At 38.1% G+C, this 24,322-nt stretch overlaps 1 protein-coding gene across 4 annotated transcripts in view; it reads right to left on the bottom strand.

Moving 5' to 3' along the window:
• Window positions 1–12,626: 12,626 nt before the first annotated feature.
• Window positions 12,627–24,322, bottom strand: part of plekhf2 (pleckstrin homology domain containing, family F (with FYVE domain) member 2) — a 32,577-nt gene continuing 20,881 nt past the window's right edge. For all 4 annotated transcript variants that reach the window (XM_053495174.1, XM_053495175.1, XM_053495176.1 and 1 more), the window contains exon 2: window positions 12,627–15,944. In XM_053495174.1, the coding sequence (XP_053351149.1) occupies window positions 15,209–15,940 (732 nt within the window). In that variant the 5' untranslated portion in view covers window positions 15,941–15,944 and the 3' untranslated portion in view covers window positions 12,627–15,208. The remainder of the gene's footprint in view (window positions 15,945–24,322) is intronic.

Below are 24,322 nucleotides of genomic sequence, written 5' to 3'. Positions count from 1 at the left end.
ATATTAGGCATAAAATTGAGGTTTTGAAACCGAACAATGTAATTGATGCAGATGTTAATCTAGCCATGTCAGATCAGAACCTAGAATACTTTACTCCCCTTGAAGAGAATGAACTAATTTCACTCATCTCTTCTTCAAATTCATCAACCTGTATATTAGATCCTGTACCGACACATTTTCTTAAACAGATAGTACCAGCAATAGTAGAACCCCTGTTGAGAATAATTAATTCTTCACTCAGCATTGGATATGTTCCAAAATCTTTTAAATTAGCAGTTATCAAACCAATAATTAAGAAACCTGACCTCGACCCCTGTCAGCTGTCCAGTTACAGACCAATATCAAACCTCCCCTTTATCTCTAAGATTCTGGAAAAGATTGTAGCGGAGCAGCTATGCTCATATATACATAGAAATGGCATACATGAACTGTATCAGTCAGGATTTAGGCCTCATCACAGTACAGAGACAGCGATCGTTAAAGTAGTAAATGACATTCTATTGGCCTCTGATCAGGGTTGTGTAACTATGCTTGTACTACTTGACCTCAGTGCAGCTTTTGACACTGTTGATCACGCTATTCTTCTTCACAGATTAGAAAATGTAGTGGGAATTAAGGGTACAGCCCTCTCCTGGCTCAGATCCTATCTGAACCATCGTTATTAGTATGTAGACTTAAATGGTAATTATTCTGCATGTTCTCTAGTGGAGTTTGGCGTTCCGCAGGGTTCAGATTTAGGTCCACTGCTTTTTTCCCTTTACATGCTTCCTCTGGGCAACATAATCCGTAAGCATGGTATTAGTTTTCATTGTTATGCTGACGATACACAGTTATATGTCTCAGCAAAACCTGATGAGAAAAAACAGCTTACTAAAATTGAGCAATGTGTGCAGGACATAAGAAATTGGATGCTAATTAACTTCCTTCTGCTAAATCCGGATAAGACAGAAGTTCTAGTCATAGGACCGCATACAGCTAGGAGTAAAATTTTAGATCACACCGTAACTTTAGATGGCCTTTCTGTTCCATCAAATGCAACAGTGAAAGACCTTGGTGTGATTATTGATTCCAGCCTTTCATTTGAAGCACATGTAGATAATATTACCAGGATAGCATTCTTTCACCTCAGAAATATTGCCAGAATAAGAAATTTATTGTCGCTAAACGACGCAGAAAAACTAATTCATGCTTTTATCACCTCTAGGTTGGACTATTGTAATGCCTTACTGTCTGGTTGTTCAGCTAGATGCATAAATAAGCTTCAGCTAGTCCAGAATGCAGCAGCGAGAGTCCTCACCAGAACCAGAAGATATGAGCACATCACCCCTATCTTATCTTCACTCCATTGGCTCCCTGTGAAATTTCGCATTGATTTTAAAATACTACTCTTGACATATAAAGCATTAAATGGTCTCGCGCCGCAGTACCTGAGCGAACTGCTAGTGTCTTACGATCCGCCACGCCTACTTCGATCAAAGGATGCAGGCTGCTTGTCAGTACCGCGTATTATGAAAAATACAGCTGGGGGCAGAGCTTTTTCTTACAAAGCCCCAAAGTTATGGAATAGTCTTCCAAATAGTGTTCGGGACTCAGATACAGGCTTAGTGTTTAAGTCCAGGCTAAAAACCTATTTATTTAGCCAAGCATTTTTATAAATAGATTTGCCATAGGTAAAGGAGCAGATCTGGGGGACTCATGGACGTAGAGTATTATGGTGAACTGGTATGTTTGGATGCTGTCTTCCTCACTCTCATTGATCACTCAGGTTTGCTGACGGTGAGGTGATTGTTTGCTTTACATGTCAGGAAGCCCTCATGTTTGTGTTTCCTTCTGGCTCTCCCTTTTAGTTATGCTGTCATAGTTAGTCCTGCCGGAGTCTCTGCTTGCACTCTACAGTTAATATACATTCACATTATACATTGTGTGACTGTGACCATACCTAACTGCCATCTCTCCTCTTCTTCTCTTTTCCCCCCTCTTTCTTTTTCCTCTCTCCTCCTGTCCCCCCCTTTCACTCTTTCTCTCTCTCTCTGTCGAGCTACACATGTCGTTCCTGAGCTGCCAGTGATCCAGACTCCCTCTGCCCTCCGGACCTGTCTGACCCATCCTGGTGCCCCGCTTCTGGCTGAAGATCTCGTCACATGGATGCCCCGTGTGTCTCTCTGGGATGCGTCTGGTGTCTGGGAATGATTCTCTCTACCTAGAAAATGGTTCTGGCCTTGACTGGTGTTGGCAACTGTTTCTCTGGGGACTTGACAGTTCGATAGTTCATGACTGGAACTTCTTACAAGTCTACCTGGGTCTTCAATAACTACCTGGACTCCATATTAACATCCATTAACATCAGCTATTATAGCTGAACTGCCTCCCACCCTACACACTGTATAAATGCAGATCATTTACTGCTTTCTGTTTCACCCAAATGAGGATGGGTTCCCTGTTGAGTCTGGTTCCTCTCAAGGTTTCTTCCTATTACCATCTCAGGGAGTTTTTCCTTGCCACTGTCGCTTGCTCACCAGGGACAAACTGACCATTTTGATTCATACAAATTCTCATTTCATACAAACTTAAATAATTCTTTTGACTGTGTAAAGCTGCTTTGCGGCAATGAAAATTGCTAAAAGCGCTATACAAATAAAATTGAATTGAATTGAATTGAATGTCCATTGAAGTCTGCACCAATCACCACTTTCTCACCTCTGGGGATGCTCTGCATCACTTCATCTAACTCACTCCAGAATTTCTTCTTCTCTTTTAACTCACATCCTACCTGTGGGGCATAACCACTAACAACATAGAACATTATCCCTTCAATTTCCAGCTTCAAACTCATCACCCTATCTGATACTCTCTTTACCTCTAGAACATTCCTTACAAACTCCTCTTTCAGAATAACTCCTACTCCATTTCTTTTCCTATCCACACCATGGTAAAACAATTTGAACCCTGATCCTAAACTTCTAGCCTTAGCTTCCACCTGGTCTCCTGGACACACAGTATATCCACCTTCCTTCTCTGCATCATATCAACTAACTCTCTTCCCTTCTCTGTCATGGTCCCAACATTCAAAGTCCCTACTGTCACTCCTAAACTCTTGCCTTTACTCTTCTCTCCCTGCTTTCGAACACGCCTTCCTCCTCTCCTTCTTCAACCAACAGTAGCCCAATTTCCACCAGCACCCTGTAGGTCAACAACACCAGTGGCGATCGTTGTTAACCCGGGCCACGACCGATCCGGTATGGGAATTATATTCAGGAAACTTTCTTCTAGTCTCCTTTAAAAAAAAGCACATTTTCGAAGATACAGTGCAATTGTCAGTCATGAGTGTTAGTTTATATACATTTAATGAAACTGTTTAAATAATATTGTTTTGTACTTGTCGTGTATAGCAGTACTGTCAGGTTTGTGGTCTGGACACGACTTATTAAATCTTTTATAATGTGGCAGAAAGTGTCGACTTTAACTGCTCATGGCAACTCACAAATGCATGCTGTTTGGTAAAGTGCTATTGCACCATCTGCTGGATCATGGATTTAAACTTGTTACAAAATCTTATCACACTGGTACTGTACTCTTGATTTACTTTATTTTTTTTGTGCAACAACAAAAATCTTATCTGATTGTAAGTTGTTGTTTCTTGTGATAAGGTTAGTGCTGCAGTATATAGTAATAAAAAATATGTTGCATTATGTACTCTACCGTTCAAAAGTTTGGGGTCACTTTCTAACTCCATGATCGTTCCTGATTTTTATTTCTTTCTACATTGTAAAGGAATGTTGAAGGCGTCCAAAAAATGCATTAATCTCCTTTGAACAGGTAATGGTGAGATGTTTCTGCTACTTATGCTCTGTAAAGACTTCATAACGCCTCTAATCTGAGGTGCTGTTAATTGGTCATTTTTCAGGCTGATAACTCTAAATGAACTTCTCGTCTGCGGCAGAGGGAGGCTTTTGTCTTGCCCTCCTGTGATGGCCTTCATGAGAGCCAGTTTCATTATGGTGCTTGACGGATTTTGCAAATGCACTTGACAATACTGTTCTTGCAAGAACTATTACAGAAAGGCTGACCTCTGTGTCTTAAAATAACAACTAACTGATTTTTTTGTTGTTGTTACATAATTACCTAATTCCATACGTGTTATTTTATAGTTTTGAAATCTCTAGTATTGTTGTAGAATGAGGAAAATAAATCACTAAACAAAAACAAAAAAATTTGCAAGTGACCCCAAATTTTTGAACGGTAGTTTAAATCACAATCATGATGATTGGGATGATATAAGTAACTATAAAGGCAGCAGGTTCCAGGTTGAATTCCCGCCTTGGGGTCTGTGTGTGTGGAGTTTGCATGTTCTCCCTCTGTGCTTGGTGCGTTTCCTCTGTCCAAAGCCATGCGGATAGACTAATTGGAGTTCCCAAATTGCGTCTAGAGAATACACGGGTGAATTTTGACTGGATGTTCTACCACAGTTGTGAAAATTGAAATGAATACAATGAACACCATTGGCCTTCATGGTCCCTACAGTAGTTGGATTATAGAAGTTCTATAGCTATATTTTCTATAAATAATTAAATGTTTCTATATTTTATTCTATAAAATATATGTATCTTATTTCATTCCATAATATATTTCTTATTGATAATTTTCTTGAGGTCACGGGCGGTCATATAAGCATTTCACTGCATATCGTATGTGTGTATGTGACAAATAAAATTTTTTATTGAATTAGGATTCTGTCCAAAGTACAATCCATTTTGAACAATACTTCCCATCCGCTATACACTGTTTTCGCTGACCAGAGGAGCAATTTCAGCCAGAGACTGATTACCATTAAGTGTTCTACAGAGCGCCACAGGAGAACTTTTCTCTGTAACTCATACACTATGTGGATATTCACTGACAGTAACAGTTACACAATAGAACATTAATATTTAACTGTGTTATTAATATTATTATTGCAATATTACTTTTCAATAAAATATGTAATACAATATTGCATATAATAATACAACATTACATACATATATTAGATTGCTGTGCAATAAATGCTCTTGGGTCATATTTTTCGTACTTACTGTTTTAGGACTATTTATTTATAAGAGTATATATTTAAAGAAATAGTTATTTATTCATTTTCCCTTAGATAACAACTGTGAGCAACTGTAACCAACAATAAGCAATTTCCCTCTGGGATTAATAAAGTTCTTTGAATCTTAAATCTTGAATCAGTGCAGGGAGCACTCTAGCGGCCAACAGTGGTACTACCACACCAAGAAATTGTCGATCACAGTTATAACTTCAACAGTGAAGCTTCGGCAAAGGAAAAAAAACGCGGAATTAAGGCCGATAATGTTTCTTACACAGTAAAAAAAAATCCCATTTAACGCCTTCTTGTCTCGTCTTCTTGGTGTTTACCAGTGGTTGGCATTCACTATGCTACATTGCCGCCGCATTCTGACCTTAATTTTCCTCATATTCCTTTTAGTTTATATCTGTCTATCTGTTCACATACCAGGTACTATTAATTTTCTTTTCCCCCAACACGTAATACATGTACAACAAATGTTTGGACCAATCTTAGACTAAATGTAGTGACATGTTTCGGCCGCTTGGGGGCAATGTCTGAGGAAAGAGGTGATCATTTCACCGCACTGGTCAGTCACAGAACTTAATGTACAGACTGAATGTCCTGGTTTCTGGATTTGTCTCGAACGATTTTTATTATTTTATTTTACTTTTTTTAAATTAATTGTATGTATTTGTTTTGTTTTGATTTGTAAATTCCAGTAATAATAGAATTGTGATGTAATTTATTTATTTGTAAATGTAATTGTAGCTGGATGTTTTTACATTAATTACTTTGTACCAAACATAATGTAAAATAATGGTATTCTGGAATTTTTAAATATTAGTATATTCATGTTTAAATGATATATGTACGCTCTAAATTTGGCTGAATTATAAAAGGCAAAAATACTTTGCAAGTGCTTTGCAAAAGTTTTCATACCCCTTAAACATTTGTTTTAGTTACATCCACAAATGTAAATAAAAAGAAAATGTTTTTTACATTTTTTTACAAGTAAATATCTGAAGAGTTTGTAAAGTGCTAACACCTTCAAAAACTGTAGGTAAGTGATATAAAAAAATAATGCAAACTGATATAACTGTAAATTTTTGCAACTCAGGAAATTCTGGTAGACGAGGAAAAAATAATAGAACAGGTGAAATAAACTAACAAATTATAATCTGTTGATAAGTAATTGTGTTTGTGGAACTGAAGCAATAGCACACTAGTTTATGCTGTTATATTAAATATCACATGGCTTTGATGCCTTCTGCTCAGGACCGCATCACCGCCGTGCTGACATTCAGTACAACAGCACGGTCTCTCGTGTGATATTGCTCAATTATATTGAACACTATTTACAATTCAGTGGATTCCTAGGTACAGTATAATGTTTAACACAATTTTGTTTTTTAATTAAAAGAAAAAAATAGTTAAAAAAAAAATTATGTATAAAACATAATGAGAATTAGTCTATGCAAATTGACAGCATTAAATGATCTTAAATATTAAAAGATTAGCTAGTCTATTAAACCATATGTAACAAAAACTTTAAGTCATATGATTTGACTTTTAATTAAATTATAAGCCAATTTATTTGAAGGCTTCAGGTGTGTTTCAGAAAAGCATTCCCTGTTTTCTGTCCACTTGCTTGTACTGCCTATTCTAAATAGTATAGAAATTAAGAGCATTCACAGATCAGCCGCAACACTAACACCCCCACCAGGTGCATTGTGTAACATTGATTATCAATTATATAGCAGTACTGGTCTGGACTCACAGAAAAGCCAATGTAGCACAAATTGCTGAAAAAAGTCAATGCTGACTCACTCTCTCATTTCCTATACAGCTTTATCCTATATTCAGGGTCACAGGGACCTGAAGCCTATTCCAGGAGTCTTAGAGCACAAGGCAGGGTACACCCTGGACAGGGTGCCAATCCATCCCAGGACACACACATACACTCTACTGGCAATTTGGGAACAACTATTAGCCTTATCTACATGTCTTTGGATTGTGGGAGGAAACCCATCAAGCACAGGGAGAACATGCACACAAAGGCCATGAAACGAGCCTGGCCGGGAATCAAACCGGGACTCTGTAGTTCCAAGGCGACAGTGCTAACCGCTACACCACCACTGCTTGCTGTGCACAGGAAAAGAGTTCAAGATTATCTGGTCTCCAAATTTCTAAGATCTCAATCTGATCAAGCATCCATGGAATTCAAACAAGTTTTTTTTTATTATTATAAATTAATATATAGTAGGCGTAAAATGAAATGCATGAAAAATATTTCTTTCTCTGATTACGTTTGTCTTTAATAGACGGTTAAGCCTGCTATGAATTATACCACTGCTAATCCAGTTCCTTGCCTTCATATAGATTTTTTTTATGAAGCACAGATGGACATTTTTTATTTCCTTGCTGGTTTGAAAGACAGAGAGCCACACACCAGCTGTACAGCATCATGCCCACAGACCAGACGGTACCTGGGTCTGCCAGATACTGCTTCTGTGTGAACCACTCAGGAGAGGTATATTGAAGTGTGCCTGTTTACAAAGATATATGGGAAGTACAATGCTAATTGCTACTCATAACTCATGGTCTCATATAAGATACAAAAGTCCTAAAAGTACTTGTAAGAGCCTTTGATGAAAAAGTTACATCAGCTGTGACATTATATTACAGGCTGCACTCTCAGGCCAGGATCCATAATACTTCTTGCAAAAGTCATTAATGTCCTTATCCAGGTTCTGGCTCATCATACCTCTCCAGCATCTGCAGTATGTTTAAGAAGGATTGTTTCATGTTGATCATCAAAATAACCTCAGTGGCCGCCCAACCACAACCTCTTTGTAGTATTAGACAAAAAAAGAATAGAATGAGTGCCACACCCTTCAGGGTCCGGGTTTGATTCCCGGCCAGGCTGGATTCCTGTTTCTGTGTGCATGGAGTTTGCATGTTCTCCCTGTGCTTGGTACATTTTCTTTTACAGTCCATAGCAGTCCATGCAGATTAGGCTAACTGGCATTCCCAAATTGTCCATAGTGTGTGAATAAGTGTGTGAGTGTATGTGTGTGCGCCCTGCATTGGATTGGCACTCTGTCCAGGGTGTACCCTGCCTCGTACCCTAAGCCTCCGGGGAAGGCTCCAGGTCCCTGCAACCCTGAATACAGGATAAAGTGGTATAACCAAAGAGAGACAGAGAGAGAGAGAGAGAGAGCGATATGGGATAACTCCAACCTACTGTAGCCTTACGTATTCAGGTCTCCTGAGGAATCTAGTAATACAGTACGTAAGTATGCTTGGTTAAGGTTATAAAGGATCTCCAGTTGTTCATCTGCTTTCCGGTTGGAGATATAATTTATTGTGACCTGAGCAAAGAAGAATGTTATGTGTAATTAAATGGAATCATTTATAAAAATCTAACTAAAAGAGCTTTTCAGGCTCATTTAACCTGTAAAGCATGACAATTTTAGACATGTATGAAAAAGTATTAATTATTTCTTTTGACTAAAAAGTTTGCTGCCGATCCCACAATGCTATCACAATGCAATGCAGTGATACATGATGTCAAGAGTAGCAGTAAGATGTTAAAATAAATGGAGGTTACGAGACACATAACAATCAGTTCCTTTCAAAATGCACAATTACCCTCCAGTGAGCACTGCCCTTACTGAGCTCAGGATTATATATTCCAGCTTATGATTAATACCTATCACCTTGATAAAATATCTTAATTTTCCAGTTTGAGTACATGTTAAGCTTATTTGATTTGGAAAAAGATTTAAAATCTTTGAAATGACTTGAAGACTGCAGTCCATAAATGGTCCACATCAAATTTAACTCGACTCGAGCAGTTCTGCAAAGAAGCAAATCTTGCAATGTTTAGATTGAGAATTGAGAAGGCGAATAGCTTTACCTGATTGGGTTTACAAGTCATTTTAGGAGAGGTTGATCCTTTTTTATTTTTTTCTGACATATTGGTGTAACATCTTTCACTTGGATGGTAAAAGTTGCACTGAGAAATATAGATGGATAAAACAAAACATTGTGTCTGTCTTTATTTTAGGCTAAGCAACAAAATGTGATTATTTTAAAGGGTCATCTTGAGTATGAGTATCTTATTCACATATGCAGTCTGATTGTTTTTAATGCACTTCACAGATTGGTTAGGGTTAGATAAATTGAAGGATGCAGGTTTCTTTTAAGTTCTGGTCTCGTCTCCTGAGGCTCATTTTCATCTGTCAGGTCAGTGGATCCCCCCCGCGCCCCTGCTTTGTGGCTTGGTCTGGTCACATTTATCAGGTTGGGAGAGGGTTTCTCTTGAGTTCTCTATATTGGTTTTTATGTACTGAAACAGTGGACATTTTTTTGCCCCCCATTTGTGGCTTGGGCTGGTTTGGCTGCTGACACACCTGAGACTGACCTTTGCAGTCTGCAACCTCGTCCTGAGACAAGGACTCTGTCCTCAAGTGAAGGTCCCTGTTGCACAACTTTTTCAGTTTTCAGGCGACAAGTCTCTTGTAATGCCTCATCTGAGGATTGAAACGGCATAAAGAATGATGGCATTCTTTGATGGTGTAAAAAAGGGGCTGGAGCTCTGGACCAACATTTTTTAGTTCATATATAATTAAGAAACTGACATTTTCAGACAGTTATTGATTTTTTTTTCTTTCCAGAAAAATATTTGCAGCATTTTATAGACATGTGATTATGTAATTTAGCCAATGACTTCTGTATTATTATTTTGAACAAAAATTATTATGCCAAGTTGCCATGGTCACATTGATCATTAACTCACTTTAGCAGAGCTTCTTATATTCTGTAGGCAGAGTCTCATTTTAACATTAAAATTAATTCCACAGGTCCACTCGCAATAGACTGACATTTTTGGAAATGACTTGTGGAGAATATTTCTAATGTAAAACACATTTATGAACTGACATATTCTGTGACTTTTTTTTTTTTTTTTTACAATTATCCCAGTATCATATCATTTAACAAGATATCTTCATAAACTGTTTCAAATGTATTTAAAGTCATTGCAAAAATCATGAAATAACAAACACAATAAGAATGGCACGTCAAATCTAAAGAACACATAAGATAAACTCTGAGCCTATCCCACCATCTACTTTTTATTTGATATTGTTAGTAGAACACCTTCGCTATCAAAGTGGGAAAGTGATGAATAGTTTTAAAAATATTTATCTAGACTCTTAACCCCTTCTCTGTAGGGTGCTCAATTTTTTTCCTCCATTCTGATGTTTGATGTGAGCCATAACTCAAGCCATCTTGATCGGTATCTGTATTATTTCATGGATGGTGCTGCCGGCACATTTGTCTGATTAGATAGCTCTATGAATGTGCGGTTGTCTAGGTGTTCCTAATAAAGTGGACAGTGAGAGGTCATTGGTAAACAGTTGTCATTTCACTTATCGTGAATTCTCATGATACTAGTTTGGATTAATTTAACCCTTGACTTCCCAAACCTGTACTTTGTAGTGAGTTGTAGATCAGCAGTGTACACAGTATACACGTTAATCTACAGAGGTTTGTTCTTTATTGTTCCACTTGACTTAGATTCATGTTGATTGTGTAATTTACATGTTCTGGCGATTTATTAGAGGTATACATTGTAATTTCACCGACAGAAATGTTGGGTCCAAATTGTTTAGCTTTGGTGGTTTGGATTAAACACGTTACACTTAAATGACCCGTCAAACAGGTTGATAAATGGCATATAAATGCAGTAATGTTAATTATAATGTGTGGTGATTTGCACTGATGGAAATTACAATCACAGCACAGTGTCTTACTGGTCAGCACTGCTGCCTTGCACCAGGCACAGGGTTCGATTCCCTTCTTGGGTCTGTGTGCATGGGGTTTGCACGTTCTACCCATGTTAGATGGGTTTCCTTCAGGTACTCCGGTTTCCTCCCACAGTCCAAAGACATGCAGGTTAGGCTAGTTGGTGTTCCCAAATTAGCCATAGGGTGTGAATGAGCAAGTGTTTGTATGACCTGGGATAAATTGGCAGCCCGTTCGGGGTTGTACCACGGCTCGTGCCCTAAGTCCTGGGATAGTCTTGAGGTGGTATAGATGATGAGTGAGTGAGTGAGTGTGATTCCACTGCACTGAATAGCATGTCTGTTTTAAACTACACTCTTATTAGCTTTCCTAAACATTCCAGTAGGAGGCACTTTACTCTCGGTTTCAGTTCCCTCATCTCATCTCATCTCATCTCATCTGTGCTCTCGCATCCATGCTGTAGTCTTTCTTCTCGTGTGCACCTTCTTGCAACTTGAATGTGTTAAAATGCTCAGGTCTTTCTGAGAGCATGGGGCATTATTAGTTTGTCCCGCTTCGGGTTTTTTTCACAAATTGACGCTTAGGTTAATGTAGCTGAGCACTGTGTTAATATCACATTGTACTTATTATACACATAAGGATGGGTATTATATATTATACACTCTCACTCACTCATCTTCTATATCGCTTTATCCTGTATTCAGAGTCGCAGGGACCTGGAGCATATCCCAGGATGCTTAGGGCATGAGGCAGGGTACACCCTGGACAGGGTGCAAATCCATCACAGGGCGCACACACACTCACACTACGGGCAATTTGGAAACACTAATTAGCCTAACCTTCATATCTTTGAACTGTGGGAGGAAACCGGGGTACCCGGAGGAAACCCACCAGGCACAGGGAGAACATGCAAACTCCATGCACACAGAGATGGGAATCGAACCCGGACCCTGGAGGTGCAGGGCGACAGTGCTAACCACTACAGCACCATGCCGCCTATACATTATACAAATGGGTTTTATTAGAAATAGCAGGACAAGGTTGTCTTCAAATTTGCATCATATGTTGCTTGTTTAAAACGATAGATTACAGAAAAAGTACAAGTGTAAATTACAGTGGGCTATTTCATTGATTTCACCTCTGTAAGGATACTGGTTGTTAGATTTGTTCGTATTAAACACTATCATTTAATAAAAGTTTAAAATTCAGCTGATTCTCCCTCGTGCTTGGTGGGTTTCCTCCCACAGTCCGAAGACATGCAGGGTTGACTAAATGGTGTCTCCAAATTGCCTATAGTGTGTGCGCGCATGTCCCAGGCCCACTTAAGGAGGACAGTTTGAAGGACGCAGATACTCTATGATGACCTAAATCAATGAAAGGTGAAAACCCATTGACAACTAAAGGACATGCATAAAAAATAAAACAATTGAGCTGTCAAGTGTCATGTTTGTTATATTCTGACAATGTCAATAAAACTGACATCGAATTGAATCGTTGTGCTTATGTTAGCTAGCTGGCTTATGTCATGTCATATTCATGTTATCTCCCCAAAAAGTATTTTAACACAGCTTGTCCTGTTGTGTGTTCAGTGTTTTTGCGTTGGACATTAGATCCCAAACTGATCAATTGATTACTTTTTTTTTTTAGTTTGTACTCACGCAGTCTGTTATTAAACTACTGCTAATCACAAACTGCATTAATCAGTCTACCTACTGTTTGTATGGTACAGAACACAAGACACAGGTTGTAAACAATTAATATATATATTTTTTTGCTGTTCCTGAAAATTAGTATCTAATAATTACAAGGTGGATGACATTCATCCTTGAGCCCTTTCAGAGTTCTCAGTGACAGTCAGTTAAAGGAAAAAAAAAAACAAAAAAAAAAACAACAACAACAGGTAAATAAGGAACATTATTTTCTTGCGATTCCTTGCCATTTGCACTTGTTGAATTCATCACCACCTTTTTATGTGAGCAATTTTGAGTTTTAGATCGAGGAGCCAGACAACTCTCATAATTCTGACCACATGACAATGTGCTGGTTTTGGTGTCAGTTGAAAGCCAGACCTGCGGTCCACACAACAGCAAATACGCTGACATTTGGTACAGGATCCAACAAGTGCAAGCATTCTTAGGCGTTTCAGCTCCTCTTGTCAAAGATTGGTCACACTAATGGACTTTTCTGCACTGTTGTTTCTGTGTGCGTGCTGATCCTCCACCCCAGCCGAGCGCGAACACACTGTACAGTGCCGGTAGCTTATACGGAGATGATCAGGTGACCCACAAATGCAGAATAGTTGGAGCTCAACATTACTGTCAAAACATCTACACAATAAATTGGACTGAGAGGCTAAGATTAGACAGACATTACACAGTAGTTCCTCAGGTCCGTGGTTATTTAAAGGTAAAATCACAATACAAATTAATTGCAATGGAACATACCTGCAACTTGAGATTCATTTTCTCATCGCATATCAAGGTAAAGATCTAGAGCAGTCTTGACCCTATATTAAAAAAATCACGTAATTTCCCTTTTTATCTCAGTTCAGGAAAAGTATGTTATTGAGAGACAAAGTTAACAAAGCTAACGAGAGCAAATGAATCTCACATGTTCAACTGTAATTCTACCTGAAGCTCGTGCTCTCAATTATACATTAGCATAGCTAGATCATAACAGTCTTACAATATTAGACATTTATTAGACAATTAAACATTATACTCATATATAACTACAAAGTATTAGTGCATGTAGTCAGATGTGATTCAAAAATAAAACAAGCCAAGGTCATGTGAAGGTTACTTCCTAATAATGCTCTGCATCTCTATTTTTGTTTGAGACATGAGTGTGACCACACAGGTATCAAGTGTAGCCTCACTCTAATAAGTGTACATTGAAGGATGACATCAGCTCCTGGCGACGTTCAGTGCCCAAGCCTGCGTCAAGTGCTGGAATACAGTGCAGAGCCAACAAGATCTACTGGTAAATACTCTTAGGACGGCACTGTGAACGGGGACATCTAGACTCTCTTATTTATTATTATTATTATTATATTTTTATTTTTAAAAAACTATATATATATATATTTTTTTTTATAGTTAAGCAAATCTGTGTTTATTTTATGCATTTCAAGTTTCTAAATATAAAGGCAAATCTCAAGTTGGAAATCTATCATTTATAATAAGCCAAAAAATGGCTTTTATAGGTTCAATAATTTCTACCAAAAATATTTAAGAAGGCACTGTGGCATTAAAGGCCTTTGTCAGGTTATATTTTGGGAATTACGATCTACATCACCACATTCTATACATTTAAAAACTTGCTACAACTGAAACACTTCTGATTTGTCATTAGCAAAGAGTATTATTATAAAGCATAAACTAACAGGAAGAGAAACTTTTACATATAAACCTATCAAAATATGCATCTTTCTTTCAATTTCTCTTTCTATCTCTCTTCCGCTGTCCCATTCTTCAGCACCAAAACAGCTGAGTAAACTCCTCTCTGTGGAAAAAGCTGTGTCTACAGTTCATTGGTAAAATGGAAAGAATTGGGAAGAAATCAGACGAGAAAGAAAATGACAATAAAATCAGCTGTCCATAAAGCTTGAAATTAGCAAAAAAGCTTACTGTCTTTACATAAGCGTTTAAAAGTGTGCACTGGAACAAAAAAGTTACAGCACCGGGCCATTTCTGCTCTCCAGTGTGGAGTCAGATTTGAAGCGCATGGGACAAAGAACACTGTGATTAACTTGGGAGAGTATTGGATACAGGGTTGTACATGTGGTTACGTGTCTGGTATAAATGCATCCGTCCATTAGCCCACCTTGTTGTTTCCTGGTCAGCGTTACTGTGGTTTAAAATAACTTTTTGTTTACATTTTGGGGAAAATTAACCACTAAACTGATTAGAAAATTATATAGATGTGTACAAACTAAATTAGCTGCGGTTAGCAGGTAGGATTGGTCAACCTTTCTGCTGGAGATAGCTCAAATGAATTCTGCTCTAAAGTTGTGTTAAATGGAACCTGCAAAATGAGCTCAGTGAGAAAGTAATTTTTTGTAAAAGCAATTAGCACTTGTGACGCATTTTATCTATCCATCTATCTATCTATCTATCTATTTATCGATCTATCGATCGATCTTATAGTGTCTACGCTTCTAAGGAAAAATTTCAGGCCATTTCCCTTTATGTTGTTCCAAAAAAACATAAAATCACCATTCACAGAATTTGCTAATTTCAAACCCTTTGAAGGAAAAACACGACACCACAACACTGTGACCGTAACTTAAGATAATATTCCTAAAATAACAAAAGCAAAGGTTCCCTCCTCTCAGTCACTGCTATCGTCTTCATCCTCATCCTCGGAGATGTTGTTGGTGCGGCTGTACGAGTTCGAGCGTTGTGGCAGAGTCGCCCCTGTGGAGAGCTGCTCATAGCAGTACTCGCAAACACGCACAGGCTTGGATGATTGGCTGGGCAACAGGAACTTCTTCTCAGAGCAAGGGCCACACACGACAAAACCACACTTTCTGCAGTGGTGGCGTCTACTGACCGGCGTGAACTTTACCTTTTGGCACCGCATGCACACTGATGCCTCCGAGTCGGGCACCCAGACAGCAGCGTGCTCCCCTGTGGGGGATTTACCGCTCTTCTCCAGCAGGTCTGACACACACTTGTTGATGTGATTCATCCACTCAGACTTCTCTGTGGCTGTGGCAGCGTACACCGCAAACGACTTGGTTGGTGTTTTGATGAGCCAGCCATTGCGCAGCTCACCCTCATCGGCCACTGTGTCGATAGTAACGCTCTCTAGTGGGATGATGTGCTGCTTGTTGTACTTCTTCTTCTGGATGACGATGTTGCCGTACACCAAAATGTCATTGAAGAGGAAGAACTGCCGGGCCTTGGGCTTTTTGCGGCACAGCTTGGTCAGCACGCCCTCCCCGATAAGCACACGGCCCGGGATGGCCAGTGGTTGGCCAGCTGTGCCGAAGCAGCCCTCCACAACCGCAATGCGCTTGGAGTTAGCTTCGCTATTCGCCAAGCGATCCACCATTTTCATTAACCTAAAAAAAAAAAGAGGACCAATGTTATACATGCACTTGAGTTAGTACTACACTGTATTTAATGATTCAGTATTCTTATAGCGCATTTTAAGTTAGCTTTAAGATAATTTTTTATATTTAAATAAAAAAAAAATCATCTAGCTATAATCAATAAAAAGCTTAATATGTATCCAGACCGTGATAAGAACAAGATGTAAAAACTTTACAAAATTTAACACACAAATCAATTCAAATGGGTTCACAATTTATCCAAAGACTCATTAACAACTAAAAAGCAAAAGAAGCAACTAAGAAGATTTAAAATTACTGCAATTATCTTAAGAAAGGACAGTGCTGAACTGATGGTCTCCTCTGAAGGTAGTGGAACAACAATACTGTTGTTTTTGCTACACAGTGAAGAAAAGGCAACTAACCAGTGTTTTTCTTGTTCTCCAGGTGGGCCCTTTTTGACTGAGTATTTAAACAATTACAGACCTCAATGTCTACGTCTGGTTTTAGCTCTGGGTTTTGCTAGTGAACACTGCAAAATGATAAATTAATACGAAGACCAGAGAGCGGTCAATGGAAGAAAACCAAGACATTTTGAAGAGATAAGGGAAAAAAAATACACTTCTTAATCCAAAAAGTATCCAATTCAAAACAGTCAAATTATTGACCAGCATCAAGCAAAGAAACCATTAACGGACCTGTCTTTGGCTGATGCAGACAGCTGTTCTCTGAGAACTTGAGACTTCACTCACTCGATAGCTCAAGACTGGAGTTTCATACAGTCTACCTAAGCCTCCAATAACAAACTAGACTTCATTTTAACTTAAACACATCTCCTGTTATACTGAACTTCCAATCTCACACAGTATGATGCAGATCAATCCCTGCTATGTGTTTCACCCAAATGAGGATGGGTTTCCCGTAGAGTCTGGTTCCTCTCAAGGTTTCTTCCTATTACCATCTCAGGGAGTTTTTCCTTGCCACTGTCGCCGTCGTCCTTGGCTTGCTCATCAGGGACTCTCTTATTTTGATTCATACACGTTCACATCTCATACAAACTCAAATAATTATTTTGATTGTGTAAAGCTGCTTTGTCAATTGTTTAAAGCGCTATACAAATAAATTTTAACTGAAATTGAATTAAAATGACTTAAATGGAGTTAAAAAAAGACTGCCCAGTGCATTACTAAAAGCTAAAAGGATAGTGTTGAACTATTAACTTCATAGAGAAGTTCTAATCCAATTAGAAATCACAGCTATGTTTAAGAGTAAAAGTAAGAGAATTTCAACACACTATGACAATGAAACGAAGAATAAACAGTTGTGTGGCCACAGGAAAACCATGTCTTATTGACACTAATGTGGGCAAAAAAGGTGTTAATTTGCTAGTATATAGAGTATAAAGATTGGACTTTGGAGTAATGGAGAAGGTCATGGGATCTAATAAGCTCAGATTGATCCTATTCCAGAGTGATGGGTTCATTAGGGTAAGGAAATCATGCATATTGCCCCTTGTACAAGCCTCTGGAGACAGTGTTATGATATGTACGTATGGAGTTACTTCAGTTGGTCAGGTCTAGGCTCAGCAATGTTGTGTGCCAATGATTTGAATGTACTGAATGATCAGGTTTTCACATCTATTGATGTTTTCATCGGTAGTGACACAGAAAAACTGCGACAGTCGTTCTGGGAGCATGACGAATCAATTTCACACATGAATTGGTCACCACATTGTGCTCTGCAATCAAGGCTAAAAGCAGTCGAAAAAAATCTAAAAAATGTGTTTTTTGGCCAGGCAGTGTAATACAAGAAAGAAAAAAACTAAAGGATTTCTAAATGCAACAAAAATCCTTAGCTTATCTGAGTTCAGTCTGCTAATAGTTACTACAGAGTTTGAAAGCTGTTTATCATTCTCTTTTTTAGTCATGACGATTTTAATTTTAGTATGTGGTAATCACTCAACTTTCAAAATCAATCACAACACTACGCCTAAAAGGCGAAAGTGTTTCATCCTCACTGCACAGTGTTTTCACCAAATCTTCACTTCTTGCAACATAACTGTCCACAAAATAATGTGAAAAGACCTGTGAATGCTGTTCTTTGCACACGGTAGACAGAAAAATCGTCTACATCGAAAATATCATCCTTATCTGACCTTTCGCACCTCTTCCACTACACTAGAGTACTAATGTTTTCAAATTAAAAACAAAACCATTTGGGGGGAGTCCCACAAGTTGGCAATGCAAGTCACAGGGCACTACTACTCATGTGTCTCTCGATCTGGGTTTGGATTAGAGTTTGACCTTTTCACTGCCACTTCACTGATTATCATTTCTAGTCTTCTAGAACTTTTAGTTCCACTTTCTACTGAGCTTATTTCATGTTTCTGATCCCGTGCCTAGGATTTTAAAAAAACAATTAATTCAGTTGATTCTGTCGAGAGACCTACAGGTAGCTGAACTATTTACACATTTTCATTCTGTGTGGTAAGACTGAATTATTTGCCAAGTTTGTGTAGAAATAATAATTATGGCAGGTAAAAAGATATGTGCTGCTCAATAAAAAGTAAAGCTTTTTTTTTTTAAATTTCATTTGAAGTTAAGTGTTAAACTCTCGTATTAGAATTTTTTAATCAATCAATATAATTAATGATTAAACTTTAAACAAAAGGTTTAAAAGTGTAACATATATTAAAACATTGGGATATTTATAAAATTGTGATGCATACAGAATCGCAATTTTACTCGAATCGGCACCCAGGTTTTTTTTTTATTATATCGTACAGGTGGTGACGGGTACTTTCCATCCTTAGTGTCTATGTAGTATACCCAAGAATGAAACAGACACCCAGTATTTTATAACAAAACAAGCACCAACATTTTTTTTAAGCAAAAATGGTTATTAATAGATGATTTAAAAATGCTTTTGACTTTTGTTCAGTGGATTTAAGTGCAACAACTCGCCCAGGCATAGAATTAGTGGTTTGTTCTAAACATATCTTTACACAGCACAAAAACGTCTTTCATAAAGCCCAGGGTGACCAGGTTGTGACCCCGTTGACGTTTTGCCCTTTTCTTTAAAGTGCACTATAATTTTGTTAACAGTGGAAAGGGATATTTCAAGATTCCTAGCCATTTGTCTTTGAGACAGTTCATCTTCAGATTGGTTAACAATTTGAGCCTCTTTGAGTGTCAGCCTTTTTCCAATAAAAAAAAAAAGTGTGGCAAAATATTCTGGTGCATATATTTTATCATAAAACTACAGTGCCTTGCGAAAGTATTCATATTCCTTAAACTTTTCCACATTTTGTCATATTATCAACACAATGTAAATGTATTTTATTGGGATTTCATGTGATAGACCAGCACAAAGTGGCACATAACTGAAGTAGAAGGAAAATTATAAATGCATTTCAAAGTTTTTACAATATGTGCCACTTTGTGTTGGACGATCACAGAAAATACCAATAAAATACATTTACGTTGGTCATTGTAACGAGACAAAATGTGGAAAGGTTCAGGGGGTATGGATACTATTGCAAGGCACTGTATGCGTGTATAAGTTATGATGCTGATGTAAATCTACTGTACCCCATCAAACCACCACAATCACTACCACCGCCAAGCAAAATTTTTCTGTTAGAGAGAAAGTTGTTCAGCTCACGGCACACAAGTGGTCAAATGTTGCACAAGGAGCTGATTTGACAACAGGATTGCACATGCCCCTTGCACAAAGCATGTTTGCTACATAAAGCCTAGTTTGATCATAGCACATTCCTCTTAGGTTTTTATAACACAGTAAATAATTTTAAAAGATTTTATTGCTTTGGTTTGTAGTGAAAAAAGAAACAGCATTTCTAAGGTGAGGAAATTAAGTTTTGTCAGATCATAATCAATAATATGCAATTTCTGCTCATGGTGTCTATAGTGTCTTTATCCAGGGAGTCATTTAACAAGCAGCTCCTGAATTAATAAAGTAATAGAGCAATAAAACATATAAGTACATAAAAGCTTGCCATTAGGCTTTAAGAGGAAATGGTGAGGACACGCCTCTTTCTTCTTAAAGACTCAAATTTACACTTAAAATGAGTGGAGGAAATCCCCCTTTAGTTTTGGTAAAAACTAAGGGCAATCTGTCTGAAACCAGGTGCTCTCTGCATCTCACACACACCCCTAAACTCACTAGAAATATGAAATATGTATATTTTTCATTCTCTGTATTGTAGGCCTGTATTGTATAGTATATGCACTGTAAGGGTTTTATTTGTATTGCGTTTTCTTAATACCATGAGTAGCATTTTACACAATCCTGAAAGCAAGGCTAAAATTGTAAATAATAAAAAAAAAAATAATAAAAACATAAATGAAAAAAGATAAAGACAGGTTTCCCCTACAGACTTTGGTGTTCCCACAGCGATTCATTTCAGTACACTCATCAACATAATGGAAAAATGAATGAGTTTTAATCACACTTCTTAAACAACACCACAGTCAAACTCTGAGTGCACCCACACAGGTACATGTACAGGCTTGCTTCCAAAACTCTTAGTCTGTTATGTTTCATGCAGTGTGCAGCAGGATGATAGGAAACATTTCTCTTCTTTTTAGAGGTCAGGTCAGAGGAGGCCTAAGTAGTGCTTATCACAAGAATGATAATGATGTTAATTAGTGTTATTACGTGATGTCTGGGTCTGAACTGAGGAGGCTGCAAACTGTATTCCAGTAACCCACGAGCCGTTCTGCCTGCATTCAGGACAATGCATTGTGGAGGCAGAAATAAAAGTGGACAACAAACTAACTCAAACAGAAATAAATGGTTGATTTGTGCATTACACTGTGTGATTAAGGTTGTATTATAGGTGTGCGTCCAGTTCGTGTTACTGCACAAGTAATATAAACTCCTAAATTCGGCTCACTGCAACTTTAAATCAATATATGTTCAAGCACAAAAATACTAAGGGAATTTCATTTACCACTTTTATATATATATTTTCCTAACAGCAAATTTTGATGGTTGAAGGCAAAGAAACCTTTCCTTCTGCAAAACTCACAAAGAAGGCAGTTATTTTCAAAGATGAACATTCATATAAATTTGCTGGAAAACCCAACGGAGCCATTGGGTTGGCTTATGAATGACAATTTTCCATCTGCAGCTCCTCACCTCAACCAAGTCAAGGCAAATGTAAAACAAGACATGTGGTGACAAGAATCTCCACACAGTTGACTCACTTCCCTCTCTCTAACGACATGAAAGTAGCACATGGTAAACCAGTCAACCCTGAGAACTGTGCCGTAGAAACGTAAACACACACAAAGCAAATTAAACCTCCAAGAACCTGAAGGGATAGCATGATACCAGTTTTCTCTTCCGATACAGGAAAAAAAAAAGCCAAAAAATATTTAAAAGATTTCAAATTTATTTTTTACATTGAAGCACAGTGTAAAAATGTAATTACATATAAATATAATTTGTAATTATAAATGTAATAATAAGCATAAATACAATCTTAACTACAGAAAAACTAGACACATCCTATAGTTTTAGTTTAGAAAATGTACTTCTTATCTAAATCCAGTCTTTTATATTTGTTACAATATCTGATATTTGACATGATCGCTCTAATATCTGAGCCACCATTTTGTGCTGGCCTGATACACACACTGCGATTAGTCCACCTCCATCTCTAGATGTGTGCACAATGATTTCAGTATTTATAGTTGTACAGAATAAGATAAGTAAAGAATAAGACATGACCAAGCATGCTGTTCTAGTGAAAATTATTTTCCTAGTGCACATCAAGTAAACTGTTATTTTAAAGCAACCGACCAATTTACCATCATTTTTTATAAATTTTTATAAATTATAATTTTTTTTCAAATTAAAAAAGGACAAAGTTATCTGTCCTGAATACTTTGCTGTGGTGGAAAACTGGCTCTGATACTCTAATAAGTATAACTTAACATTCCATACATGCTAAATAAATGGTTATCTAGAGAAAACTCTGCCACTGAGTAAAGGAAAATATTAAATATAACAATGTAAAAACACTATGATACAGTATGTATCACTTGGTATCATCAATATAGCTGTTTCCTTGTTTACACCAGGAACTTTAACTTGCAGCTAAAGGAATTACCAGCAGGACAAAAGTATGTACTCCATATTAGAGAATGCAGAAGTACAAACACATCTAAGCCTACAGAGAAATGCACCAATCAGCCATATCATTAAAAGCAAGTGGCAGCTTTGGTGTTGCTAGGGCTTGAACCCCCAACCTTCCGATCAGTAATGCAGAGCCTTAAGCCTTTTGAGCCAACACTCATTTAAATAATTAATCCAGAGTTGGATTTCCAGTGTTAAGCCCAAATACTTTAAATACTCAAAACTCCACATATAATCATTTCATAAATCAGCATCTTTAGTAATATTGTAGAATATTTTTTTTAACTAAGCACCAAGTTGCTTGAAGTGAATTTCTAAATATTTTCATCATTGATGAAAAAAAAGTTATTCTATTTATTTAAGTTTGATTAATTTTACATAATTGAGTGCACAGTGAAGGCCACAGTAATGTAACAGCCACCACCGAAAGCGAGAAGCAGAAGTGGAACTGGCATTTTCACTGAAGCGCACTGTAGTCTTTAGAGATGCTGTTTCCCCTGTGTCTCTCTTCACGTAGTAGCCTATAACTGGAGTAAGCTCTTTCTTGTGGGCTATAAAGCTTTAAACCACAGAGCTGGTGAATTCTTGCTGACTAGTCAGAAAGTAATGATAAAACTCTTCTACAATTCTCCTCAAAGAAGAATGAATTTGCTCCGACATTGATTTATTTTCTATGCTGCCTATCCTGTACAGGGTCGCCTGAGGTCTGGAGCCTTCAGGCACATGCGCACATCCACACACTCCTTCATATTACTAATGACGATTAACCTAATCTGAATGTCTTTGGACTGTGGGAGGAAACTAGAGTACCCAGAGAACACCCACCAAGTATGCAAACTTCACCCACAGACTCGAGGCAGTCGCACCCGAGGCAGTCAAACCCTCAACGCTGGAGATTTTTTTTAAATTATTTTTTTGGGGTTTTTTTTTCCAATTTTCTCCCTAATTTAGTCGTGGCCAATTCCTCCCTGTCACTCGGGGGCCCCCACATTAAGGCTACTACTACCACTCAGTCGGGAGGGCGAAGACTATCCCGTGTTTCCTCCGAACCACGTGACGTCAGCCGACCGCATCTTTTCGTACTGCTTGCTCACGCACCAATAGGGGCGGAGTAACACACTCGGAGGAAAGCGCTAGCCACTCCTTCCGCGTGCGCGAGCTCACAGACACCCCTGATTGGCTGTAGAGCCATGATTAATGTGGGAGCGCAAGTACCTCTCATCCCTCCCCCCTGAGAGAGCTCGGCCAATCAGCTCTCTCTGTGCCTCCGGCTGTGAGAGGAAAACAGCATCACCCGGGGTTCGAACCAGCGATCTCCGGATGATAGGGCGAGCGCTTTACCACTGCGCCAGTCGACAGTCTCCATATGACTTACGCCTCTTTCATCAACCAGTAATCTAGAAAAGTAGTCAAGTCGCATTTTCCATAGATAAAGTAAAAACTGTTTCAGGACATCACTATTTGTGAGGTCAGATGTGCCTCTTTGTATTGCCATACACCACGAATCTTACTCCAAACTAGTTGAGTGAATATGAATGAACATGCAATCCATATGGGAAAAATGCAGTTACAGTTTGGACACATTGGAGCATTTCTTAAATCATCCTTTACATTTGCAAAACTGTAAGTCCCTTTCTCAAAACGATTAATATGACCAGCTCAACACAACAGATTACCTGCAAAAGCAAATATTTATGTCAATGAACAGGTCAGAGCCATTAAAATGTCTCACAAACACGGTGGTCACAAGACCTAGTCACCTGGTCAGTATAACAGCGGTCTCTGTGAGGATTCTCTGGCTAAGATGTGATGACGATTGAAAATGCACAAAGCTTAGACTAGATTCATTTTTATGATTTTTACTCATTGTACCAAATCTGTTTATTAGTCTAATTTTGTACAATCAGTATGTAAATATTCTTAGTCACCCAGGTGAGGTTATCTGGCCGGTGAATTATGTTGAGCGTTTCATTACTCCTCCAAGTAGCTTCTAGTGAAACGTTTCTACCAAACAAGAAAGAAGTCCAGGTGACATGATTCACCTTGCAGATAACCTCACCTGGAAGACTGAAAATATTTACAGACCGATTGTACAAAATTAGACTAGTAAACATGGGAAACATCCCCTAGATAGAAACGTACATGCAGCACAGGACGGGAAATTACGCTGCTGTTATTCAACACTTCCTGACTTTTCTGTCTGTCAGGCCACAGGTCATCTTTAAACC

Source organism: Clarias gariepinus, chromosome 4, assembly GCF_024256425.1.
Source record: "Clarias gariepinus isolate MV-2021 ecotype Netherlands chromosome 4, CGAR_prim_01v2, whole genome shotgun sequence".
In the NCBI taxonomy this organism is placed as follows: Eukaryota; Metazoa; Chordata; class Actinopteri; order Siluriformes; family Clariidae; genus Clarias; species Clarias gariepinus.
This window is presented reverse-complemented; position numbering and strand designations above follow the sequence as displayed.